General features: G+C 35.0%; 3 protein-coding genes across 3 annotated transcripts in view; 1 reads left to right on the top strand and 2 right to left on the bottom strand.

Annotated features, from left to right (window-relative positions):
* The window catches only part of sick (sickie), a 165,517-nt gene extending 151,492 nt beyond the window's left edge, over positions 1–14,025 (bottom strand). The window contains exons 1-2 of the mRNA XM_053745550.1: positions 13,743–14,025; positions 10,722–10,806 (exon numbers count right to left, since the gene is read on the bottom strand). Of these exons, the coding sequence (XP_053601525.1) occupies positions 10,722–10,772 (51 nt within the window). The 5' untranslated portion in view covers positions 10,773–10,806; positions 13,743–14,025. The remainder of the gene's footprint in view (positions 1–10,721; positions 10,807–13,742) is intronic.
* Positions 14,026–14,529: 504 nt separating this feature from the next.
* On the top strand, positions 14,530–16,112 carry Lipt2 (Lipoyl(octanoyl) transferase 2). Its single transcript, XM_053745556.2, has 3 exons — positions 14,530–14,797; positions 14,890–15,102; positions 15,387–16,112. Exons 1-3 carry the CDS (start codon positions 14,632–14,634, stop codon positions 15,731–15,733), a joined length of 726 nt encoding a protein of 241 aa, XP_053601531.1. The 5' UTR covers positions 14,530–14,631; the 3' UTR covers positions 15,734–16,112.
* tyn (trynity) overlaps positions 16,100–22,818 on the bottom strand; it is a 60,266-nt gene continuing 53,547 nt past the window's right edge. Inside the window, exons 12-17 of the mRNA XM_053745553.1 lie at positions 22,330–22,463; positions 21,314–21,453; positions 20,857–20,938; positions 20,605–20,749; positions 17,828–18,041; positions 16,100–17,186 (exon numbers count right to left, since the gene is read on the bottom strand). Coding sequence (XP_053601528.1) covers positions 17,035–17,186; positions 17,828–18,041; positions 20,605–20,749; positions 20,857–20,938; positions 21,314–21,453; positions 22,330–22,463 — 867 coding nt within the window. The 3' untranslated portion in view covers positions 16,100–17,034. The remainder of the gene's footprint in view (positions 17,187–17,827; positions 18,042–20,604; positions 20,750–20,856; positions 20,939–21,313; positions 21,454–22,329; positions 22,464–22,818) is intronic.

Below are 22,818 nucleotides of genomic sequence, written 5' to 3'. Positions count from 1 at the left end.
TGATCGATAAAGTCATAAAAAGTAAAATTGGACGTGGAGAAAGTAATAGAGAATTGGGAGAAAGAAGTCACTCTGCGCCGCGCCGCTAGGTGATGGTAAAAGAAAAAGCAAAAAGTAATGACATTTTTCTGCAAACGTATTTTATTATTGCTCTATCTACACGTGACCATTACAATATTTTAATATTCCTTCGCAAGTTAATTTTTCAAAATATTTTTAAATGCCACATGGACAAATGCAGTAAAACCTTTAGTTTTTTCAGCATATAATAATGACATAACATTGTGTTTCCCCCACAAATATTGTCGCAACACGTATTGTTATTCTCCTCACGGGCGCTCCGGTCACGTCTCCATCCAATAATTCTGACTCATCTCGCGCTGCCGCTACATTTTCACTTGAGAATATCAAGTAACCCGTATGAAGATTTCATATCTTTATTAAATATGAATTTTCTTTTAAATCCCAGCAAAATGATGAGCTTTAAATCTCGCATTGGAATATAATTGAATTGAATAATTTACCACATAGGTTCTGTTTTTACTGGAAAAGGGGCTGAACCTGCAAAATTGTGTATTTTTGTGGTTTTTCAGCACCATGTAACGGTTGATTAGCTGAAACTTTTTAATGATCATGTTTTTGTTTATACATTATTATGTCGCTGTTTTAGTGTTCCTTCCTACATACTTACTATATACATTATTCAATAGACCACAACTGCAAGTTACAAAATAACCACTTAATTATACGAGTAACTAAGAAGAAATCAATGACACGGGTCAGTGCTCTCTATGAATCAAGTACTTAACCATAAGCCAATTACCTTTTTTACTGAATTTGTCATTCTATTCGTTTGGTAAAAAACAGAACTATGAATAATAGCAGACATTTTCACGCTGAGTCATAATAGAAGTCGTCATCCATCATAGAACGAGTCGCTGTGCGTGGTAGATGCTTGTAGTGTCCTTTGTGCGGAAAATAAAGGTGTACCTACTCTTATTAATCAATGTACCAATATGAAGGCAAGTAATATAAAGTATAAAGAGCTTTCATTATATAATATTTTATCACATGTAAACTATTTTGAAAAAACAAAAAATATTATCTAAATTTGTCGACTACCCAGATATTAACCAAAAAGCTACCATAGTAGATAAAAATATATAATATCTAACGGAATTTAATTTTAGTCATTAGGTAACTTACCTAGTTTTGTTAGTAATTATATAAAGAATTATTAGTAATTATATAAAGAAGTCATTATTGTAAAATAATCAGCATACGTACATAGATGTTCTTATTACAGAAAATAATCGAAGAATATCTTATTTTGTGTGACATAGAATGCAACCTTATTTTGAACTCCCAGTTTTTAACATCAGAGCCAGTTCGTGCCCGACATCCAATAACATAAAACATGGGTCCGCAAACCCTGAAAGTATCCCCTCACCCGTTTCAGTAATAAAAAGAAAGCACGGAAAACTGAGCCAAGAAAATATGACACACATAAATACCACGGCATCGGACGATGTTCCAACATTACGGAAAAAATCTGACAAAACTAATTTACCGTAACACCTGAAACATCCAATAAAAACACATCCAAATGGTAGTAAACACTTCACAAAGCACGATAAAGTTGTAAAAGTTAAACTACACGATATGCACACAATGTTATTGATATACGACACGTTATGATTATGTTTATAGAACTGAGTTACGCGTGTTTAAAAAATTAAGGTCCCTACCGCACGGGGCGTTTCGTATAGAACGGGCGCGCGGCGCGCACTGCCGCCCCGGCCGGAAAAACAAGTTTCCATGCAGCCTCCGCCGCCCCTGCGCCGCCCGCCCGATGCGCACTTGCAGTTCTTTTCCCTTATCTTCGCGAAAGTATGCTTTGTTATCTATATTTTATTCAGGTCATTACCACGCTCGTGACTTTAGCGATCGTGTTTAAAAATTCAGGCTGAGAAAGTTAGAATTGGATAGTTTGGAAAAAAAACTTGAAGAGGTTTATGCTTTTGAAACAAGGAGCTTCGTAGTCTTTTAACTCCTGCTTATTAAATCCTCCTAGATTCCTACATATTTGTACTAAAAACTATTTTAGAAAAATCTCCGACTACAAAACTCTTTTATATTCATCCACTCCAATGTATCATGTGTGACCCACCTCACTTCGTTTTTTTTGCGAGATTGGATGGGATTTCATGACAATATCCGCGGCATAGTATAAAGTATGTGATAAGTTGGGGAAAACTTGAAGCTAAATTTTCCGCTGGGCTTTTCAAATTTTTTCTGTACCTATTTTATCAACAAGAGACTCATGCTTTCCTCATTCCGTCTCTATCTACAACATGCTTCATCTGATCGCGGATTCGATTCCACCATAACACAATTATATTTCCATTCGTAGCAAAACCCAAACAATAGCGAAGGCGAGTTAAGAATGACATAAAACTATTTTACAGAACCCCTGGTCACGTACTCTGCCATAACTCGGTCTGACAACTTTAAGCGAGGGAAAATGGCTTTTTGATCTTATTCTAAAAGTTACTGAACCCTCGAAGCTCGCTTGATCCACAGATGCTCAGATAAGGAGTTTATAGGAAATCAATAGGCAACATCCGAAACGAAAGTATGTTGTACTTAAACTTGCAGACAGACACACTACCTAACGTACAAACTAGCATTCGATAGAATACTAGTAGTCACATAATCTTACATAATCTTCTGCATTTGTCAGACAAACCGCTTTACCAATTTTCCTAGACAGAGGATCTAAGTAAATTACGTACAATGTATGTACAAAGGGCCGCTGCCACCAGGTGGGGCCTGTAATATTCAAGACTACAGACCACTACCGTACGCAATTGTGTAACAAACAAATCATAAAGGTAGAGAATATTAAACCAAATCACTTGCTATGTAATTGATTTTTTGCTAATGTTTATAGCCAATATTAATCTGATATTAGTAACTTTATGCACGGACATGAAGAATATAATAACGACTTGGTAATTAAACAAATATTGTAACGAAAAGTAAATGAAGTTCAATTTGTATTGATATACTATATTACTAAGAATAAGGTCTACTATCATATTAGTAAAATTCACACAGTAGCTATTTAACTAGTTTACATATCATTATGTATAATAATAGAAGCTTCATTATATAAAAGGCAAATTAATGAAATACATAAACGCAAAAAGATAAATTCCTGTCTTATGGATATTTTGCGTCAAATAATAACAGCGCACACGTTTAGCCATTCTATTTCGCTCTGTGAACATAAAGCAAACTCTATAAAGGTATGGATGATTACAGATAAATGCTAACCTAATACTTAGCCCATTATACTTTAGACACTTCACATGGGAGTTAGTTATGTGCCGCAGCGATTTGGATAGATAATCAAACAATATTTGTTTGCAACTCTTAAAACGCATTAAAATTCGACAATATGAAAATCATTGAGATTGACCCCAAATGTCTGCCACCGAGAAATCTACATGCATTATATATTATTACCGGGGCACCTAAACCAGTAGGTACCTAATATTTTGAATCGTCCGTGTTTTCTAATAACATCCTTCTGTTTATAATACAAACGGAACGGCTTTTGAGATGAGACCAAACCCATTAAAATGTGCATTCAAAGTGCAAGTCATCTGGGGTGAGCGAGGGAGCTGCGGAGGCTGGTTGCACTTCTACTAATTTATACAAGCGACGACGCGTAAAAATGGATGAACTACTTCAATTAGGCTTTGTGCACAAAAAACAAAACTGAAATAAGCCGTTGTAATTAATCTGTTTTTTTTTAATTTCTTTGTTATAGGTAAGATTATGTATATCTTTGATATTTGAACAATCAGCTGAATTGTGCTGACTCTTTTATGTATTTAACTTTTTAATCAACTTTTTACTGCTATTCATTATTAAATTTTTGTGGCGTTAGTGCTATAATGGGCTTCATACCGGAACTCATGGTATTTTTGGGCTACTATTTACCTTACCTAATTTTTAAGTGGTTTGAGATGATCGCTTTGTGGCCTACATCGGTTAGTATATCGAATGAAGTTCGCATTTTATCAAATCATAATACCAGTTGTACATGGCGACGTCAACTTTTCAATAAACAATTTTTCGGAACTCCATTGTACATTATCAAACATTTCATGTGCTTACCTGATTTGTGTAACAAATACAATCTATTAAATAATATCTAATCAATAATATCTTATTGCAATCAACTTGTACTCGTAATATATTTTATATCTAGCTAAACCCATATTCCTTTAATATTTTCAAAGGCAAGTCAATATAACTCGGGTCGACTTTTATGAGATAACCGGGACATGACATCCGGACGGTTCGTTTCAGGTGACTAGGGACGTCGTCTGTGTTCACTAGACTAGAGCGAAATAAAACTGCATTTTATTGATATCAGCCAATTTTATACGAAACGACTTCATTAGATATTATTCAAAGAACGTATCGTATTTCTTTGACTGCAATCATTTGAGTATATTTACATTTTTATAACTGCACTAACAATGTATAATATTTTTATTACTTAATCAATGCTTATCCAATTATTACTTAAACCCGTTCCAAATAAATCCCTAAGTGTTAAAGAGACCCGACATTTTTCTCGATAGTTTAATGAAAATAAGTATTTAAAAAATTCATCTAAACACAGGCAATGCTTGGAAATTTTTGCTTCATACGTCACCGCGCAATAACATAATATCTATACAATGTGAATAAAAGTAGTAATATCTGATAACATTGAATCGAAAGGCTCGAATGCCAAGGAAGAATATTACTCGGTCCCACAAGTGTAAGTTCTAATGTAAGCGCTTTCTATAGGGGTGACGCCCCCCGACTTAAGATACAATGCAAGCAAGCAGCGGGTTATTCTTAAACGACATCTTCCAACTTACCTAAGTATTGAGACAAAAACGAACAAATGTATAATATGCTTCATTTCAGATTAAATTAAAAAAATCACAAGCGTTCAGAAAAAAACATACACTAAATTTATCGCACAATGGGGAGAATCCAGTCATCCTTGTTGTGATATTTTATCCCACTTTATGTAAAGTACGTATGTTAGTACATATGTTAAGAAAAAATCGTAAATAAATAAATGAAAAACGGATCTCAACTTTTATTTTAATCTTGCAAGATTTTATTAGACAATACGTTACAGAATGGACCAGCAGGCGTCGTGTGGCGATCATAAATTGCTTGGGTTTGATTAAGGCCGTACTTGCAGTGGGCTCGGCCGCGCGCCCTCTCGATGCACCGGTGCACAGTGCATCTGTATGTATAGGGTGCTCGTAAAAATCTGTTTATAGCATTGCAACACTGCTTTAATTTGTTGCACGTAATGTTCTACGTTTTTGCGAATTGTTGCTAACTTCAGGTTTTATGCGAATTAAGAAAAAATGATATTTCTTTCACCCGCCCATGTTGGGTGATGAAAATACTATTGTTTAACTTTAATTCTCGATTTATTATCCAAGTTTATGATTAAAACATTGCTACGAGAAAATTTAATAAAGAATGAGTTTATTATTGATTCTTTATATACCAATCCAATGTTACTGGAAGTATTATATAATTTATGCTTGTACATTAAGAAATCTTAAGGAGTTAACGTTTTATATTTGAAAATGATAAATACATTTATTCTCTTTTGGAGCACCCTGTACAATAATATCGCCACATTGCCATCTACTTTTAGGATTACTATTGTAAGAAGGGGATCGTTTATTTCCTTTCCAATCGTTACTTTCAAAACTTTTACGGAACTTTATCCAGTTCCAATATTATTTTAAATTGTTTTTAGTATTGAAGTATTATATTTAACCCGTGTTGCGTTCCGGGTTATCCAACTAAATAAGTTAAACGCTGAGAACCCGCGATTTTAAACTTATATAAGTGTCACATAAAAAACATTGAATTCGTTTTAAAAATAGCTTATATACATTTAATATCAATACTTATAATAAAATTATATGAAAATGCAGAAAAGGCAAGGCAATTTTCCTTAATCAAAGCGATCAAAACATAGTTTCGTATTTATTTATACAGGTTGACATGATCACTTTGGACTTTCGTTTTCATGCTCATTCCATGAATAACTTTTCATATGGAAGCAACTCCGAAAATCGCGAAAAAATATCAGTCAGTTGTTCCATACATTTTCCCTAAGATATTTTGTATGGAACAGCTGTTTTTTTTTCTTTATTCGCAATTTCCTTCGCAAATATCAAGATGAGATTCTCCAAATAGAAGATTATCAATTTCGCAACTTCCTCCCATACAAAAAGTTGTTCAGTATCATGGACTGAGGTTCACAAGTTTGAGAACCGCATGCGAATCGTGTGAATAATCGCAGTTAGCGGTGTTGGGATTTGATGAAAGAATTCGACGCTTGAGGGAGATGACGTCACTGATGTACCTTCTTAGAACGAAGCCCCTATTACTTTTCTTTCCCTTGACAATGAATGATCGTTTGTTTCAATGTACAATCAATATGTAAAGTTTTCTACTTATATTTTCATAGAACAACATTTTGTAGGAAACCTACCACTACTGGAAGTATTATATAATCTGTGCCTGCACTCGACAGATTCTGCCTTGTCGAATGAACTAAGTGAAATTTAAAATCTATAATATAATTAGTATAAATCTATAATATAAATTGGTGACAACAGCCATATTTTGAGAACAACTGAAGGTCTCTAAAAAAGTTCTCAAAAATCGCGGTTGACTGGAGTATAGTACTATCTACTTGTTCTATAACAACCGCGAAATAACTAATCAAGCACTCACAAGAACTTTAATTAAATACCTAGACCAGATGGTACAAAAGAACTGCGTATTTATTATTTTTTTTCATTTATAAAATTGCATGTTACTTGCAACCGAAAATTCAAAGGTCGCGGCTCCGTATCTGATAAACCACCCCAGTCGGAGCTGGTTGTCACGAGCTCCGATGGCGGTGATTTAGGGCGGCGAGACGCGGCCAGATTAACCTACGCTGTTAATTGCGACAAATGGTCATTGAACAGCGAATAATGGCGATCGAACCATCTTTTGTACAATCTGTCAAAGAAACATTGTGATTTTTGAATAATTCCATGGTGGTTTATTGGTCGAAAATTAATGGTCTAAAATTTACGTATAAAATACATGTACCTGTAAAGTAGCTATAAAGTATCATAGCATAAGTTACAATTGTTTATTATAAGTAGATGATTACCATGTTTTTATTATATCTCTGATGATTACACAATACAAGGAATATTTTTATTTTTTTAAATGCAATTAACACAATTTATTAAGCGCGCCATCTATTTGAATAAGTACTCATTGATTGGTAGGGATATTTTTATTGCCACTACTCGACACTAGATGGCAGATAGGTAATTGAAATGACAGTATTGAACTATTCTGTAGAAAACTCCGTAATATATAAATTTTGAAGTGTTGTTAGGTTTAAAAAATGTATAATGTGATTTGAATTTAAAATGCTATATTTCGATATATATATAAGCGCCTACTTAGATGTGTGTGGTAAAGTTATCTAAATTAATTAGTAAGAAAAGTCAATTTCACTATATAGGTACCTACATAAACAGTGTCTTTAATCCCTGAAAATAAACAGAGATCAAGCTATCGGGGCTCCCGGGGCCCGTCAACCAGCGCCGCCGTATCCGCGCATCCAAACGCTTTATCTTTCGGAAAATTTGAATTCGGATTACGGCCCTCCTGGAATCTATGCAAACGCGTTAATTCAACTCCCAAATTGGTGACTGTTTACTTTTCTGATAGCGGATAAGTACCCGGAAGAAATTGGGTCAAAAACGTTTACGATATTGAGTGAATTTAATTAATTCATGGCATTGCTTCTTCGGTCTTTATTTAGGTTACAATTTCAGTGCATTCATAAAATAGAAAGTACTACCTAAGTAATAGAAGACTATGTTTGTAAATAAAAAGTAAAAACTACAATTTGCCTAAGTGCAGAAAACGACCGTGAAACATGTAAGAAATAGTTTTGAATCATTTTCCGAAATCGCCGACACAAGACTACCCGAAATCTCAGGAAAGCAGACCTGAATGCTATTCAAGCAGTCGAAGGTCAACATTTAAGATAAGCCATAGAAACCTCTAGTTTCCTGTCAATCGTGTACACTATTAAATTCTTCAAAAGCAACGGTGGTATCTTCCTGAAATGTATATCTAGTCAAGATTCGAGCTTCCCTCAAGGGACGCAATTTCCACAAAGTTTGTGTATGCGACACGCTCTGAAAAACCCGACAAAGGTACAAAGGTATGCGAATACGGGCGCATAAAGCGGAAAATTCGATTTTCTGGACGGCGCCTCCATAATGCGCTGTGGTCCACGCATTACTCGCATTAGGCCAACCCTTGCCGCTGCGGAAACTGTTCGTTAATCAAATTCACTGGGCCAATCTCCGGTCATACAGATAGCGAAATCACAATATATTGCCCCGAGCCTGATAAACTAATCGAATCGAAAGGGTACTCCAGACGACAATATTGATTCCACTTTTGCGACGGCCAATTATTGGCCAAATGTAGGTTTGGCTCACTAGGTTAAACCCACACAAAAATATAAAACTATAAATAAAAAAGTCAATAATATGAAGTGAATTCGATTAAAATTTCTGTCGACTCGGGTATATCGTCCATGAGTAAATACAATGTTATGTGTTACTTTTTTGAATTTTGCAGACATGGCCTTACAGATTTAAGAGTAGTTTCACCCCAGCAACAATTCACGATTTTAGTGTCCCTCATGAATGAAAAGGCGTATTCAGTTTACGATAAAATCAAGTTGTGGCGGTGAAACTAGTCTCAATAATCTCGTTCAGTAATCGCAGTCCAATACTAGCGAGTCGGCAGATGTCGGATCATGTCCTCATGGACCCTCAAGCTCATTTTGGTCCTCAAATCTATACTTGAACTCGTAGTTTGACTCCTATAAATAGTACTAATTTCTCCACAAAATAAATTCGTGGAAAATGGAAAAAATACGTGCCTACGTTAATATATGGCCTCAGAACAGATAGACTTAAGTAGGTTATTACCCAGAATTTCTCTAGTTCACAAATTTGGTCCACACGAGATCACAACCTACACTATCGTGTCATGGCCGTTTAGCTCTTTCTTACAGATAGATGGGCCAACTTTAGGGCTCCAAGTGGAAAACGCCAGATGTCGACCCAATGTGGGTCGCAGGCTGATAAATGGTCGCGGGCCCCCGGGAATATTGTATCTGAGAAATAAAGGCTCCAGCGCTCCATTGCGGAAGATAACAGGCGTCTCGAATTAAACTCAGCGCTTTAGGACGCTAAATGGCATTTGTACTCCAATAACGGTGATATCTTTACGTTTTTCTGAATTTTCTTTTCTGTTTATTAACTGATACTGTTTAGAAATATTATTAAATAGAATTTTTGTGACATTTATACGTATAATGTGCAGTTAATGGCCAAGTTGCTTTTGTTGTGTTGAAATAAGAGCTCTGAAAAATTATAAATTTAAATGAGGACTTTGCTATGGCGAAGTTACCGGTTGTGTTTATCCACTTATTATGAAAATACTTATCTATATCATGTGAAAAAAATATTTTACAATATACAGTAAAATAGTTTACAATATAAAGCCTGAATCATCAATAATATACGTCATGCATATTATTGATAATACTAATTCCCAATACGTGTAACTATATGACTTGGAAAGGTCAAACTACTTTTCCAATATGTGTCGAGATCCTGTTAGGACACTAATAGGTGGTTAAATGGTAGTCGTTGTTGACCCAAACATAAAGCATTGAGAGCAAACTCATCGGGGCGGGATAAGCGCCGAGCCTTGTACCGCATTAATAAAGGTAAGTGCGCCCATGTCAACTAATGCGTCGTTATGGCGCGTCCTGAAAAACTTCTTCTATATCCCAGAAACAATCATTCACATCAATAAGGACCTTACCTCCACGAAAACAAGATTCGAATTGGTTAAACCCCACGTACAAAATCGCATTTACGGGTCATAACAGAGAGCCTGCAGTTTCAGAGCCCTACTGCCTTTTCAAAGTAAAACATGCCTTCAACCGTTTAAGTTAAAGTTTACAGTCGAGTGAATATTAATATTTCGATCGAGGTGAAAGTACTTTATACATTTGAAACTGTACGCCACTGAAAACTGCCTCCGACCAGCGAAAGTGTTGAAACGTAAAAGTAAAATGAAACTTGCCTATGCAAATGTAAACGTTGCAGTTTCATTTGCAATTTAACGTAATTTTACATATGGGTGATAAGGATAACGTGCTAGTGTGAAAAATATTGGAAGTACATTTTAAAAGCGCCTACTTTAATCGTAAAAGCCCTTATTTAATCGTAATCGTAAAAGCCACTAGCCATAGAGTTTCAGTTTGGTGAAGTAAGGGCTCTTCAGTCAACCTTACGAACATTTATAATAGGATGAGTTAATTTAATGAGTATTTCAAGTAATTCATCCCATTCATACATTTTGTGATGTGTATAAAAACACGAAAAATGTACAAGAAGTGTTTAACGTTAATCACACTATGTTATGTTAATTTTATCCCCAAGATTGTTGTTCATGTGTAGTTCAAAATTACGCAGTAACAGCACTAATGAATGAGGCCTTCTTACCTGAATAGTCTCATCGTAAGAGTAGTTGCGGCTGGCGGCCGCACCGCTCATCTCACCGCGCGCCCGTCCGTGACCGCGACCACATCTGCAAGAAACACATTTGCAGGCATATTCATGGGTAATTTTTTATCATAGGATCTCAGAATCAATCACGACTTAAAATAGTGAATTGTTAAAACGAGATTTTTAGTTCAAAAATATCTGCTAATTGAGACATTTTTGACGGTCTAGTTTCTCAAAAAACAATTACATTTAAATTAAAATACGCGTACGTAACATGAAAAATAAAGAAGTAGGTGAAAATTATTTAATAGAAGCCCACCAGATGGCGGTCCAAGTTGCTGAAACTTGGGCCTCATGAATAATTAAAAGCGGGGATAGAGACTATAACTCACCCGCGCCAAGGCTGGTTGCTGTCACAAAATAACACTTCTGTTGAGGGAATGCCTCTTTTTTATGACTTAATTAGTTACATCCCAGAGCTGGAGTCTCGGAACGAGCGTCTCGGAATGCGGAAATATGTATTCTTTATTGTTCAAGACGAAATTAGTTTAACAAGCTCACCGCTGTGAATAAGGCTCTTGATTAGCCATATTTTTTCTTTTAAACATTAGTTTGTTGACTAAAAAGCTATAAAGGAAAGTGAATATGGAATATGACCCTTGAACTAGGCATTACTAGTCATGAACTAGCATTCAGTTGCCAATGTGGCAGTGGCCGGAGGGTTTCGCTTTATCGCTTTAGAACTCATAAATGTTCGAAGCTAAACGTATATTTTAAAAGTTATAAAAGATTTATACAAAGAAATCCTTCAATAAAATCATGACTTGTACTATGTATATGTTATGGTTTTATAAGCTTTGTAATATTTCGATAAAGATATTGGTTGTATATTGGATGTTCCATGGTATTTCCTCCCCATTTCAATGAGCGACACCAGTTAAAATAAAAACTTAAACTTAAAATCGCCATCGCCTTTCATTGACCCCATCGCATCCCATAACGACAATGCATCATAAGCCCATACATTATGATGTTTGAGTTTCTGAGCAGTCTAATAAATAAATACCTTTTAGTTTTCAGTGTCTGACCTTTGATCCTGCAGCTTTGACATTAAGTTAGGGGGCGCAACGTCAACAAATTGTTGTGCTCTTCGTCACCTAATCCCCTTGCGGTTTTGTGGTTACAGTCCATAAGGTATCCTAGTATACATATAGATATACCTATAGATAATTAGATATGCCCAAATGTCTAGGTTTGGCTTCTACTATACAATCAGCTTCGTAAGGGCATTTGAGCTTTAGTGATTTTTAGAAAAGGTTAAAAGTTGGAACCTACATGGGAATTAAATTTATTAATTCCCATGTAGGTTCCAACTTTTAAGCTACATTTGTAGCTCACCTATTTAAAATTGAAAAAAAAATCTATATGATTTTTTTGTGTTAGCGAAATGATTTATTGTTCGCTTAGAAAAAAGGTGTGAGCGCCACCATCGATCCGCAGCTTGACATTCTTGTCACGGAGCTGCAGGGCCCACTGCGTCGTTGCTATGACAACCGGGTTTCAGAGTTTCAGACCAGTACTGGTACCGCCAAATAATGACATTTGTAAGCATGCACCAGGGTTAAACATTAAGACCTAAACAAATTAAGTTAAAGGCTCACGCCTTTTATCTCATCATTCTTTATCCATACATGAATGAATGATGAAATGAAATTATATCGTGAAAGAACTTGATAGATTACAAAAATAAACTTAGGTAAGACTTTTGCTTTTGACCTTGCTTACTTAAATTTGAATAAATTTTGTAAACGTATAAAATTACTAGAGTCATTAAGAGAATTATACCAATCCAAAGAGTGCAACACAACCTTACCTGCTAACAATATCTACAATTAAAACTGAACATCGAATAGTATCAGTATGTTTAGATTAAATTCTAACGACTAAGTATATTCGTTATAATATTTTGACGTACTTACCTATGTAGGTTAACAAGTATTATTTGCTAATTGTTTACTGAACTAGAGATAGATTTTTTTACCACATGCACACATGTTACCGCAACACGCATGAGGGTCAAAGACCTCATCTAGTATTTCACCACTCGTAGGGTAAACCCGTAAGGTAAACAATTGTTCCGTGTAGCAGGAACCATGCGCTTCCTGCCATGTCTATATTAATAGCTGCTGTCCTATCGGGGAGTGGGCATGCAATGGAGGGTGCGTATGCGCAAACTGTCTGTTCTGGCTTGGCTTGGTGAACTAGAAAATAGTGTGAACTTAGGTGAGACTTAGATAGATACCCGGGTTACTGGAAGTATTATACAATCTGAGCAGATAAAGAATTTAAAGCTCTTGAGAAACTCTACCTAAGTAGAGGCGTAAGGCTAACATACGTAACTACAAACAGACCTATTTTCACATACAAGTACAAACTTCAACACTCAGGTAGGTACAATTTCGATGGGTCTACATGATAGGTCACCTACATACGACCACATCGTGGTTTTTCGTTAACTATAATTTGTATACTTACTATATAGGTATTACTGTAAGTTACATGTTAACATTTTAATGAATAAATATTACGTCTATATAATATGTATGTAGACCTTAATTTAACTTATCCAATGAGAAACTCTTTCGGACTCAAAGAATTCTAGATAAAAGAGTATTAAAGATCTTAAAAGTAGGTCAGGCTGAGTCACTGTCAGATACATCAATCAGTTTGCATAGGTACCTAACTAATTTATTAAAAAAAGTGAAGTGAAAGATCACCTCAGTCTAGAACTTTTTAAGTAGGTAAATGCCTACCCTGGTCTATAGAATAATTTACTTAGGTATCTGGCACACTAAACTACTGCTACCATATCTCCCCGCTTGACATTCGAATCAAATTCTCAAGTTAGTCAACTGAAACCTGCTGGTATTAGGTAAGTATAACTATGTAGATAGGTAATGTTAAAGAAGCTCTGAAAGAAAAGAAACTAAAGTAGTATTCTAAAATTATACCGCTTACCCCTGTTGTCATCGTCTTAATGAGCTCCACATCTCTGTTCTCACTAACACTATCCCAACACAACATACAATGCCGCTATCATAAGACTTATAATCTCATCCGAACTTAACTCTGATCATTATATCCCTCAACATTTTATACAAAATGTCATTAATTTAAGCGCAATCTGGATTTCTTGTTTTAATTATTCTTGAATAAGAATCCTCTCTGACACATTAAAACAACGCAAAGTTATATCCAAGAGCTTAATAATACAATGTTTATATTGACATCAGGTTTACGTAACACACGAAACACCGCCCTACGAGCAAGGAACACAGAAAACTGAACCAACTTGACTGAAAGATACTTAACTATATGTTACGTATAGGTATTCCACATCCAGTTAACCCACAACAGTAGCAAAGTTTGAAGTAGGTAATACGAAAATCATTTCGTAGTTCCATCTAGTTACAAGTAGCAAAACTAATGGTCACTTTTTTATATAGTTAACGACATCTATGTTTTAAATTGGTAAACTACAATTATTTTGAAAACAGCAACCTTGCTTGCCTTGCACATACCGAAATCAAAAATAATTTTATTGTCTTTACCTATTTATTACTTAAAATAAATTATTTAGTAATAAATAGGTAAATACGGATATATGTATGGCATCTAGAATTTTACATTTAGGCTTAGTAGGTAATTAGGGAGTATTTTTAATTTTAAAATAGTAACACTGCTGTCTACAACTATCAAACAAACAAAAGTCAAAGTAAAGCAAGCAATCAATGTCAATATAGTCAATTTGACACTGTCTTTTGTTTCCAAAAAAATCTGATAAACGTTCAAAACTAAAAATTATTTGTTAAAAAATTTAATAATTATATATTTATTATAAATAAATATGCAAAATATAGTAAAAGTTTGGAAACTTGGGCTCATGAGCTATGATACTGCATTAAAAATACAACTCTCAATCGCTCGCAAGCACCTAGATTCTATGACGAAAGGGCTTGAAGAGAACTACGATACACTATTGCTTGTGGAACACAAACCTGTATATACTGTTGGTAAGATTCTTTTCAAATATAACTCAAATTCCTACTTCTCATTTAGGTACTTAGGTATTAAGCATCTACATAAAATCTATTACTCTTTTCAGGAATACGAGATGAAACACCAAAAGATGAAATTTTAAGGTTACGGTCCCTCGGCGCAGAGTTTAAAAAAACTAACAGAGGGGGTTTGATCACTTTCCATGGACCTGGACAACTTGTCGCATATCCTGTTATAAATTTAAAACATTTCAAAACTAGTGTCAAATGGTATGTCAATAATCTTGAAGAGACTGTAATCAAAATTTGTGAACAACTGGGTAAGAATTTTTTTTAATGTTATATGTATGTTTTACTTTAGAAGCTTACACCCATCCTTACATTGAAATAAGCATTTTCGTGATAGTGAAAACAGTATCAAATTTTGCTATAAAAAATGTGAAAATAATATAGCCCACAATGTTACTATTTCTTGACAATGATTCAATCATGTCATCTTAAATATTTATTAGATGAATAAGTGGGGAAAAAGTGTAGATTTTAATCAATATTTTAAAATGTTTGAAGTTGATCCTCAAATTTAATTTGTCATATTTTTTTTCAGGTATTAAAGCAAATCGCTCATTACACACAGGAGTTTGGGTGGATGACAGTAAAATTGCATCCATAGGTATCCATGCATCACGTTATGTCACTACCCATGGTGTATCTATAAATTGTGATAATGATCTGTCTTGGTTCGATCATATAGACCCCTGCGGGATTGATGACATGGGTGTTACATCAATAGCCAAGGAAACTGGTGCTGAATTTAATACAGAGAAGGCAATTCCATTGTTCCTGAAAACATTTGGTAATGTGTTTGATTGCAAGTGTGAAGATTTAGAGGTACCAGTTCAAGAACAAATTTTAAATGATGTTTATTGCAAATTACTTACTCAAGCTCAATAGTAGAATAATAGAATAGTCACTAACGGCTAAAATTGGTGATAATGAAGGATGGGCTGATGTTAATGGCTCAACTTGGCAGGTCCTGTCTTCTTATTACCTTTAACTTGCCAAACTTGTGCAAGAAATCAGGCCACCATAGTATCAAGTTTCAAGATCTATTTACACTGAAGAGATATTGTGGTTGTACTATGACTGATTATACAATTTCTGTCTATAAGTTACCACATGTAAATTAGTGTGGAATGTTATAGCTGTTTTAGAATTTTAGCTGTTGATCATAGCATGATTTAATTTATTCTAGATTTGAACGGCCAATATTTCCTTTATTACCCTTGTTGACTTATTTGTTAAAAAATAAAAGACAGATAAATTTGTACAAGTTTATTATCATTTGTTAATTATTTTGAAAAAGTAATAAATAGGTAAATTAATTAATCTAAATAAATAATTAAAACGAAATCTCAAGTTGGGTTAAGAGAAACTGTGATTGTCATCATGTACTTGGTACAATTAAAACAAAGTTTTGTTTTAGTTTCTGCAAAACCCAACTGAAAGTTCATAAGAAATTCTAAACAGATATAGCATCAATGAAAAAATAATATTAGAATATATTTACAAAAATCAATTTGCTTCTTGCATACTTGTATTATGTAAGAAAAAATATAGAAGATAGCTATCTTCTTTTACAGAAAATATTCTTGAGTATGTACCTAACTATGCCAAACAAAGTTATGTTATGATATCAAAATTAAGACCTATAAACCTAATAATAATATGTACTTATCAATCAATACGTTCAGAATAATCCCCTCAAACATGTAATCTAAAACAATAATAAGCTGTTTTATATTTCGAGAGTTTTAGGGACTATTCCAAATAACTTTTTGTGTTACTTGTAATGTACTATTATGATTACTCAAAAATTGTACAAAACTGGTCTTATTCTAATAAATGCATTAACTTAACAAAGAAGGTACCCTTTAACTGAAGCATTAAGGGGAATAGAAAAACTAGCCTGATAATTTTTTAAATCTAACTCATCAAGAATTTCGTTGATTCGACTAATAATAGTTTACTTAATATTAATAAATGCTTCTAAATGCGATAAATTACCACTAAGTAAATGCAAAACACGCGGTGGTTACAATACTATCAGATTACCAAATCGTTACACCACGAGATGTCGTCACGATTCGCAAAACTTATAATTAATGGACGGCTTGGCAGCGCATGTTTTTGTTATCAGTCATTTGTATCACAAGTTCCTCATAGACAAACGTTGGAGTATAGCCCGGCTGAGCTCAGGGCATGTGTTTCGGCGGGGTGAGCCACTTGCGCATATAGTAGCAGAAGATGGTTGCGATGTACAGCAAAACGAGCAGAGCACAGGCCACTCCCAACAGCAGGACTGATGACTTGCTTGGGCAAGGCTCCACTATGGTCACCGTTTTTTCTAAAAAAAAAATAAAATATGGATTTATTTATACAGCCATTATTACTATTTGTAAATGAGGGAGCGAAGAATTTAACTCAGACAATGAGGAGTCAATCCACGCAAAATTCATATAGTAGCATGACTGTTAGGTATAGGTACATTCTCTGATAGACAAGCCTTCGTCCCTTTATTTTACAAATATAGACCTAAGACGCTCGCTATCAACAACAAACAAGTTATACCTACGCTTGTCAACGACAGATCACAGATACCAAAATATACGAAGTTGTTAAGTGACTCAATTATCAAATAATAATAAACGTGTTTGACGACTTTGAGTGGGTCCATCATCCAGGTAGGTCCAGGTCCATAGTAGTATAAGTATTTCAATAAAGATGAGTGAATTAACTTTTTACACTACCGACAATTGGGTGCCTAACTAACATAAAGTCGCACCTGAGACTTAAAACAATAATAAATATTTATTTTCTCCGCCAAGAACAAATAGTGGACTTAACGACATATGGCGTTCAGGAAACCATAAGATCAAATTAAGATATCATTGTGGTGCAATAAAGTGCATCAAATAAAAATAAATTTTCGATAACTTTCGCCTATATAATTTGCAGTTGGCATATAAACTTTATATTGTAACTTACCACCGAAGTTAGCTTCGGAAGCTACGCCTCCAGGTTTGTCGGACCGCAAGAAGTCTGTACTCTGGCGCTCGTCTCCGAAGTCCAGCACCAGGATCTCCTGGGAGATGTTCATGTCCTCCTCCTGCGAGTGAGCCTCTCCGGTCTCGTTCTGGGGCAGCGAACGCTTCCTTCTGCCCCAGGACTCAAGCGATTCTCGGCCCCAATCGCATACAGCCTAAAAGTCAAATGATAAGATGAATGACAACAATTTACTTGAATTTTATAACATTGTCTTTAAACATAATGATAGTGGTTTATTGAAATAAAAACAAGTGTTTAAGTTTCCAAGTAGCTCATCGCTTTCGAAGGGTAATTGGCCACTTAAACCTAAACGAAGTTACCGCTCGTACAAAACACACATACGCAATTAGTGGTACACCTACATAAGTAGAAACATCTACACCTATAGTAGAACCGCCTAAATGAGTCCTCGCCCGCGGAGTACAAGGGGCGCGGGGGTACGACGACAAAGGGGACCGAGAGAGGTGCGGGCGGCGGGCGCATTCTTGTAAAAACTCAGTTCGCTCGCTACGCGGTTAGCGATCACACGTGTTGACAGTTGCGGACGCCTTGTGAAAGTTATACATGAGATTACATTCTCAAGATGAGTCGAAATGTTTTCGGACATAGAATTAATAGTCAGTGCAAACAAATGGCGTTTAACGTATATGAATATTTTAGAAAAAAGAAACTCGACCCAAATTCTGATGAATATAAACAAGATATACCTTTAAATAAAACTGTAGCAGAAGTTACTGGATTATCAGAAAAGACTGTATCTAGAATTGTACAACAAGGGAAAGCATTAAATGACAACGAGAGATTTAAATCACCAAGAAAACCAAAACAGGTTCGTAGAAAAAGAGTGGAAATAGACGATTTCACAAAAGGAGTGGTAAGAAGAAAAGTCACTCAGTTTTACACAATTTTCAAAAAAATACCTACTCTGAAAACTTTGAACGCTGTACTTAGAGAAGAGAATATATTACACTGCGGCAGGGAATATTTAAGGCTATTATTACATGATCTAGGTTTTAAATTTAAGAAATGCGGATCTAAAAGGAAACTCCTTATCGAACAGCCAAATATCACATCGTGGAGGTGGAAATACCTAAATACTATTAAAAAATATCGTAGAGAAAGAAGACATATTTTATACCTTGACGAAACTTATGTAAACGCGTCTCATAACGTTTCAAAATGTTGGCAATCAAAGGATGAACTTGGCGTTCTATCTCATATTGGTAAAGGGGACCGTTTGATCATCGTACATTGTGGAGGTCAAATTGGATTTGTAGACGGAGCCCTTGTGATATTCAAATCCAAATGTAAAACAGGTGATTATCACGATTCTATGAATTTCGCAAATTTCAGTAAATGGATAAATGAAAAGCTCATGCCTAATATACCGCAAAATTCTGTCATAGTAATGGACAACGCAGCTTATCATTCGGTTCGAGAAGAGAAAAAGCCAACTATGGCTTCTACCAAGCCAACTATGCAAGAATGGCTACGACGACATAACGTGCCTTTTGATGAAAAACTTAGAAAAGATGACTTATATAAATTAATTAAAAGCCATTTCACAGAAGATATTTACAAAATTGACGAGGTATTGAAAAGAAACGGACACGAAGTATTGCGTTTGCCTCCATATCACCCAGACCTGAACCCCATTGAGTTGGTCTGGGGTGATATCAAAGGACAATTAGCACAAAAAAGTATCGACTCTAATTTGGACCAGAAAAAAGAAATATTAGAGAGATTATTTGCTGAATATCCCAAAGAGAAATGGGAGAATTGTGTTAAACACGTGATTAAAATCGAAGACGAATATTGCAAACATGATGGAGCACTAGATGAAGTTGTTGATTTTATTATTAATGTGCAAGACGATTCTGATGATTCTGATGATGGCTGTTTCGAAAGTGAAGAATCAAGTTCCAGTGATACTGATATTATGGACATAAGTGATTGATTTATAATTTTGATAAATTTTGCATAAATAAATATTACATACATAACTTTATTACCTTTTTTTTACCTACATATCATACCTATATATCATAAAATCACATTTTTATCGAATTGTTTTGTATGAAAAATAAAAATTTGAAAATAACAATAATCGAAAAATGCTTATGCTATTTAATTCATGTACGTGGTCTCGTTGATACCATGGAGATATGGGATAACAAAAGGAACACGTTGTATAGTTTACAGTTGTTTCATTCAAATTTTGTATAGCCATTATTAATTTTTTAATAAAAATCTTCACCTGTTTGCCGCTAACCACTATGACTTCACATATCTCAAGAAATGTCCAGTAACATTTCGCCTCTTGTATTACACGCTACGCTCGACCGCCGCCCGCACCTCTTTCGTTCCCCTTCGTCGTCGTACCCCCGCGCCCCTTGTACTCCGCGGGCGAGGACTCATTTAGGCGGTTCTACTATATTTATATTTCCTTCCACGTTCAAAACAAAAAACCTATTGTTATGACTTATGAATCAAAATCATGAATGGCTGTTATGTCGCTTGTCAATAAAAATAATACCTACGTACTCGTAGTATTTGTAAAAACCATAGGATATTGTAGTCGATTGTATTGTAAATATTTTTAACATTGAGCTAAAGAGTAACTTGAATGAACATAATGTTGCCGATATAACGTCACAGTGTCATTGTTAATTAGCTGTTAGGAGGTAAATTTTTTAAGCGCAATAAAATGTACTCACCGGTTCACAATGTCCGAGACAGTACTTAACGTTGCACTGGAAGATGACACCATAGGACTCTGTGAATCTGAACGCTTCGTACACAGACTGCAACGCGTTGCCGTCGGGAGAGAAAGCCGGGAATATAGACGGGTCCACGGGACAACTATAAAAAATATATTTATAATTTTAATCACTCGACAAATTCTCTATTATGATTAGATAGATAACATTATTTCAATTGCAGGCCTGTTCTATAATATAAAAACGTACCCTTCATCATCAATGATCTGGAATGTGCTCTTGGAGTCCTTAGCCATTGCGACACAGCTGCGCGCGAATATACCATATGGAGCTGGAACAAAATGGTATTTTTTATTTAAAATTGTATTTTTACGAGTATCTTGTTTGATTATCCGTTGAAAATCTTTGAAGTAGTGATTCATATCATCGTATGTGTATTTACATATACAAAACCCCATACAATAACATTTTCGATATTTGGGTTACAGATGTACATTATATGCGTACAAAATTACAGCTCAATAGTTTCGGTACTTTTCGAGCCCACTAGCTGTGAATTTCAGACATATAGACACACAAGTCATTAATTAAGTAAATATATAAGGGTTATAAACCAATTAAGCGTTCAGATCCGTTTTGTCCTTTTGAGGTACGGAGCCCTAAAAAAGTAGAAAAGAGTAGTTTATAAAAATATACACAAACTTACTATCATCTGGAATTTCAATTCGGAAGGTAAGACGATCTCCAATGCGCACAGTCTCCACTTCGCGTTGACGAGCGTCCAGGATGCGAATCCTCGGCGGGGGAGCCTCGGGGGATGCGGTGATGGAAATCATCTCCGGATCTCTGCAGGCAGGACATTCAACAACTTAATTAACATGCACACATCAGATAACAACTGAAAGCAAACCACTATCTGATCTTTATATGACCATATTTCTCACTTATCTGATCAACAAGATCAGTTGATAACATACAAGCCTACATAAAAATAACTATATGCAAAATGCCACTATAATTCAATTACCTATCTTCATTATATTTAAGGGCATATAATGAAGTAATAAAACGTCCTTAGGCTGGAGATAATGATACATTTCACACGTTGTTGTAATACAGTGTAAGCTGTTATACATAGTAAGTGCCGTCATTATGGGAGCCCATCAAGTAGTCACATGAGCTTTATCGACAGTAATCATGATAGTTATCGCTCATTCGTTAAAAATATAAAATGCTTATTGGGCAGCTGTTAGATTTATAGCGAGTAAGCGCACTCTTTTTTCAAGATAAAATATATTGAAATAGATGCTTATTATTTAATTTATTATTAAACAATAAATTTTATATCACTATAACTTAATATGTACTCTGATGTATTGTCGGAAGTAATTTCCCAGCTATACAATTAAAATCATTTGCCTACAACTTTTATTCTCACTCCTCGCTATAAGCCAGGCCTAATCTTTACGCTTACTATCACGTCCGCAGTTCACCTGCCAGTGATCGCGTATTCAATCTAATTGTTATGCGTTTATAATACAGCAGTCATCGACTGGTTTTCAAATTTCTTCACACAGCCATGAGGTTGGTAATAGCCTCATTTTATTAATTTAAATCGAATCACGTTTCCTTTTGGTTCACATCTGAATACTTATAGATTTGGTTCTCGGAATATTCTTGTATTGAGAATGAGTAAATTTATTGTTCTCGCGGCATACTGACCGGATTGGCACCATTCCGAAGGTGATGTTCTTCGAGCTCATATCGTATGTGCACTTGACTTTGTAGATCTTATCGGCCTTCGTCATTACAACGCTGTGGTGTTGCAGAACTACAGTATTTGAATAGACACCAGTCTGAAATGAAATATATATTAATTTAGTAGTTTGCAATAAACAGTCAGTCCATGTATGGAAAGCTGAAATAATGAAATGCTTGTTGATAATTAAAATATACATTACAATACGGAAATTATTCTGAAAGAATAGTAAACTCATTTAAAAATTTGGCCGCAGCTCTAACTGCATCACAATTTATCAGGTGCGTTTGTCATACAAACTTTCACTATTCCGGTCACTAGCAGAAATTAAAAAAATATCAAGCCTCTGTTTGCCTTGGTTCTTTAACTACAGGCATGCATATCAAATTTCATCGATACCACGGTTTAACTGTGAAAGCGTCTGTTACGCCGCCGGACATTCTTCCCATTTA

Source organism: Plodia interpunctella, chromosome 5 (assembly GCF_027563975.2).
Source record: "Plodia interpunctella isolate USDA-ARS_2022_Savannah chromosome 5, ilPloInte3.2, whole genome shotgun sequence".
In the NCBI taxonomy this organism is placed as follows: Eukaryota; Metazoa; Arthropoda; class Insecta; order Lepidoptera; family Pyralidae; genus Plodia; species Plodia interpunctella.
Note: the sequence above shows the minus strand (reverse complement) of the source record. Positions and strands in the feature narration are given on the sequence as shown.

Bases quoted from the DNA above. Each gene is read 5' to 3' on its own strand.
- Lipt2 (XM_053745556.2), top strand. From the start codon at position 14,632: ATGCAAAATATAGTAAAAGTTTGGAAACTTGGGCTCATGAGCTATGAT. The intron at 14,798-14,889 runs GTAAGATTCTTT...TACTCTTTTCAG, and splicing joins CAAACCTGTATATACTGTTG to GAATACGAGATGAAACACCA. The intron at 15,103-15,386 runs GTAAGAATTTTT...ATTTTTTTTCAG, and splicing joins CAAAATTTGTGAACAACTGG to GTATTAAAGCAAATCGCTCA.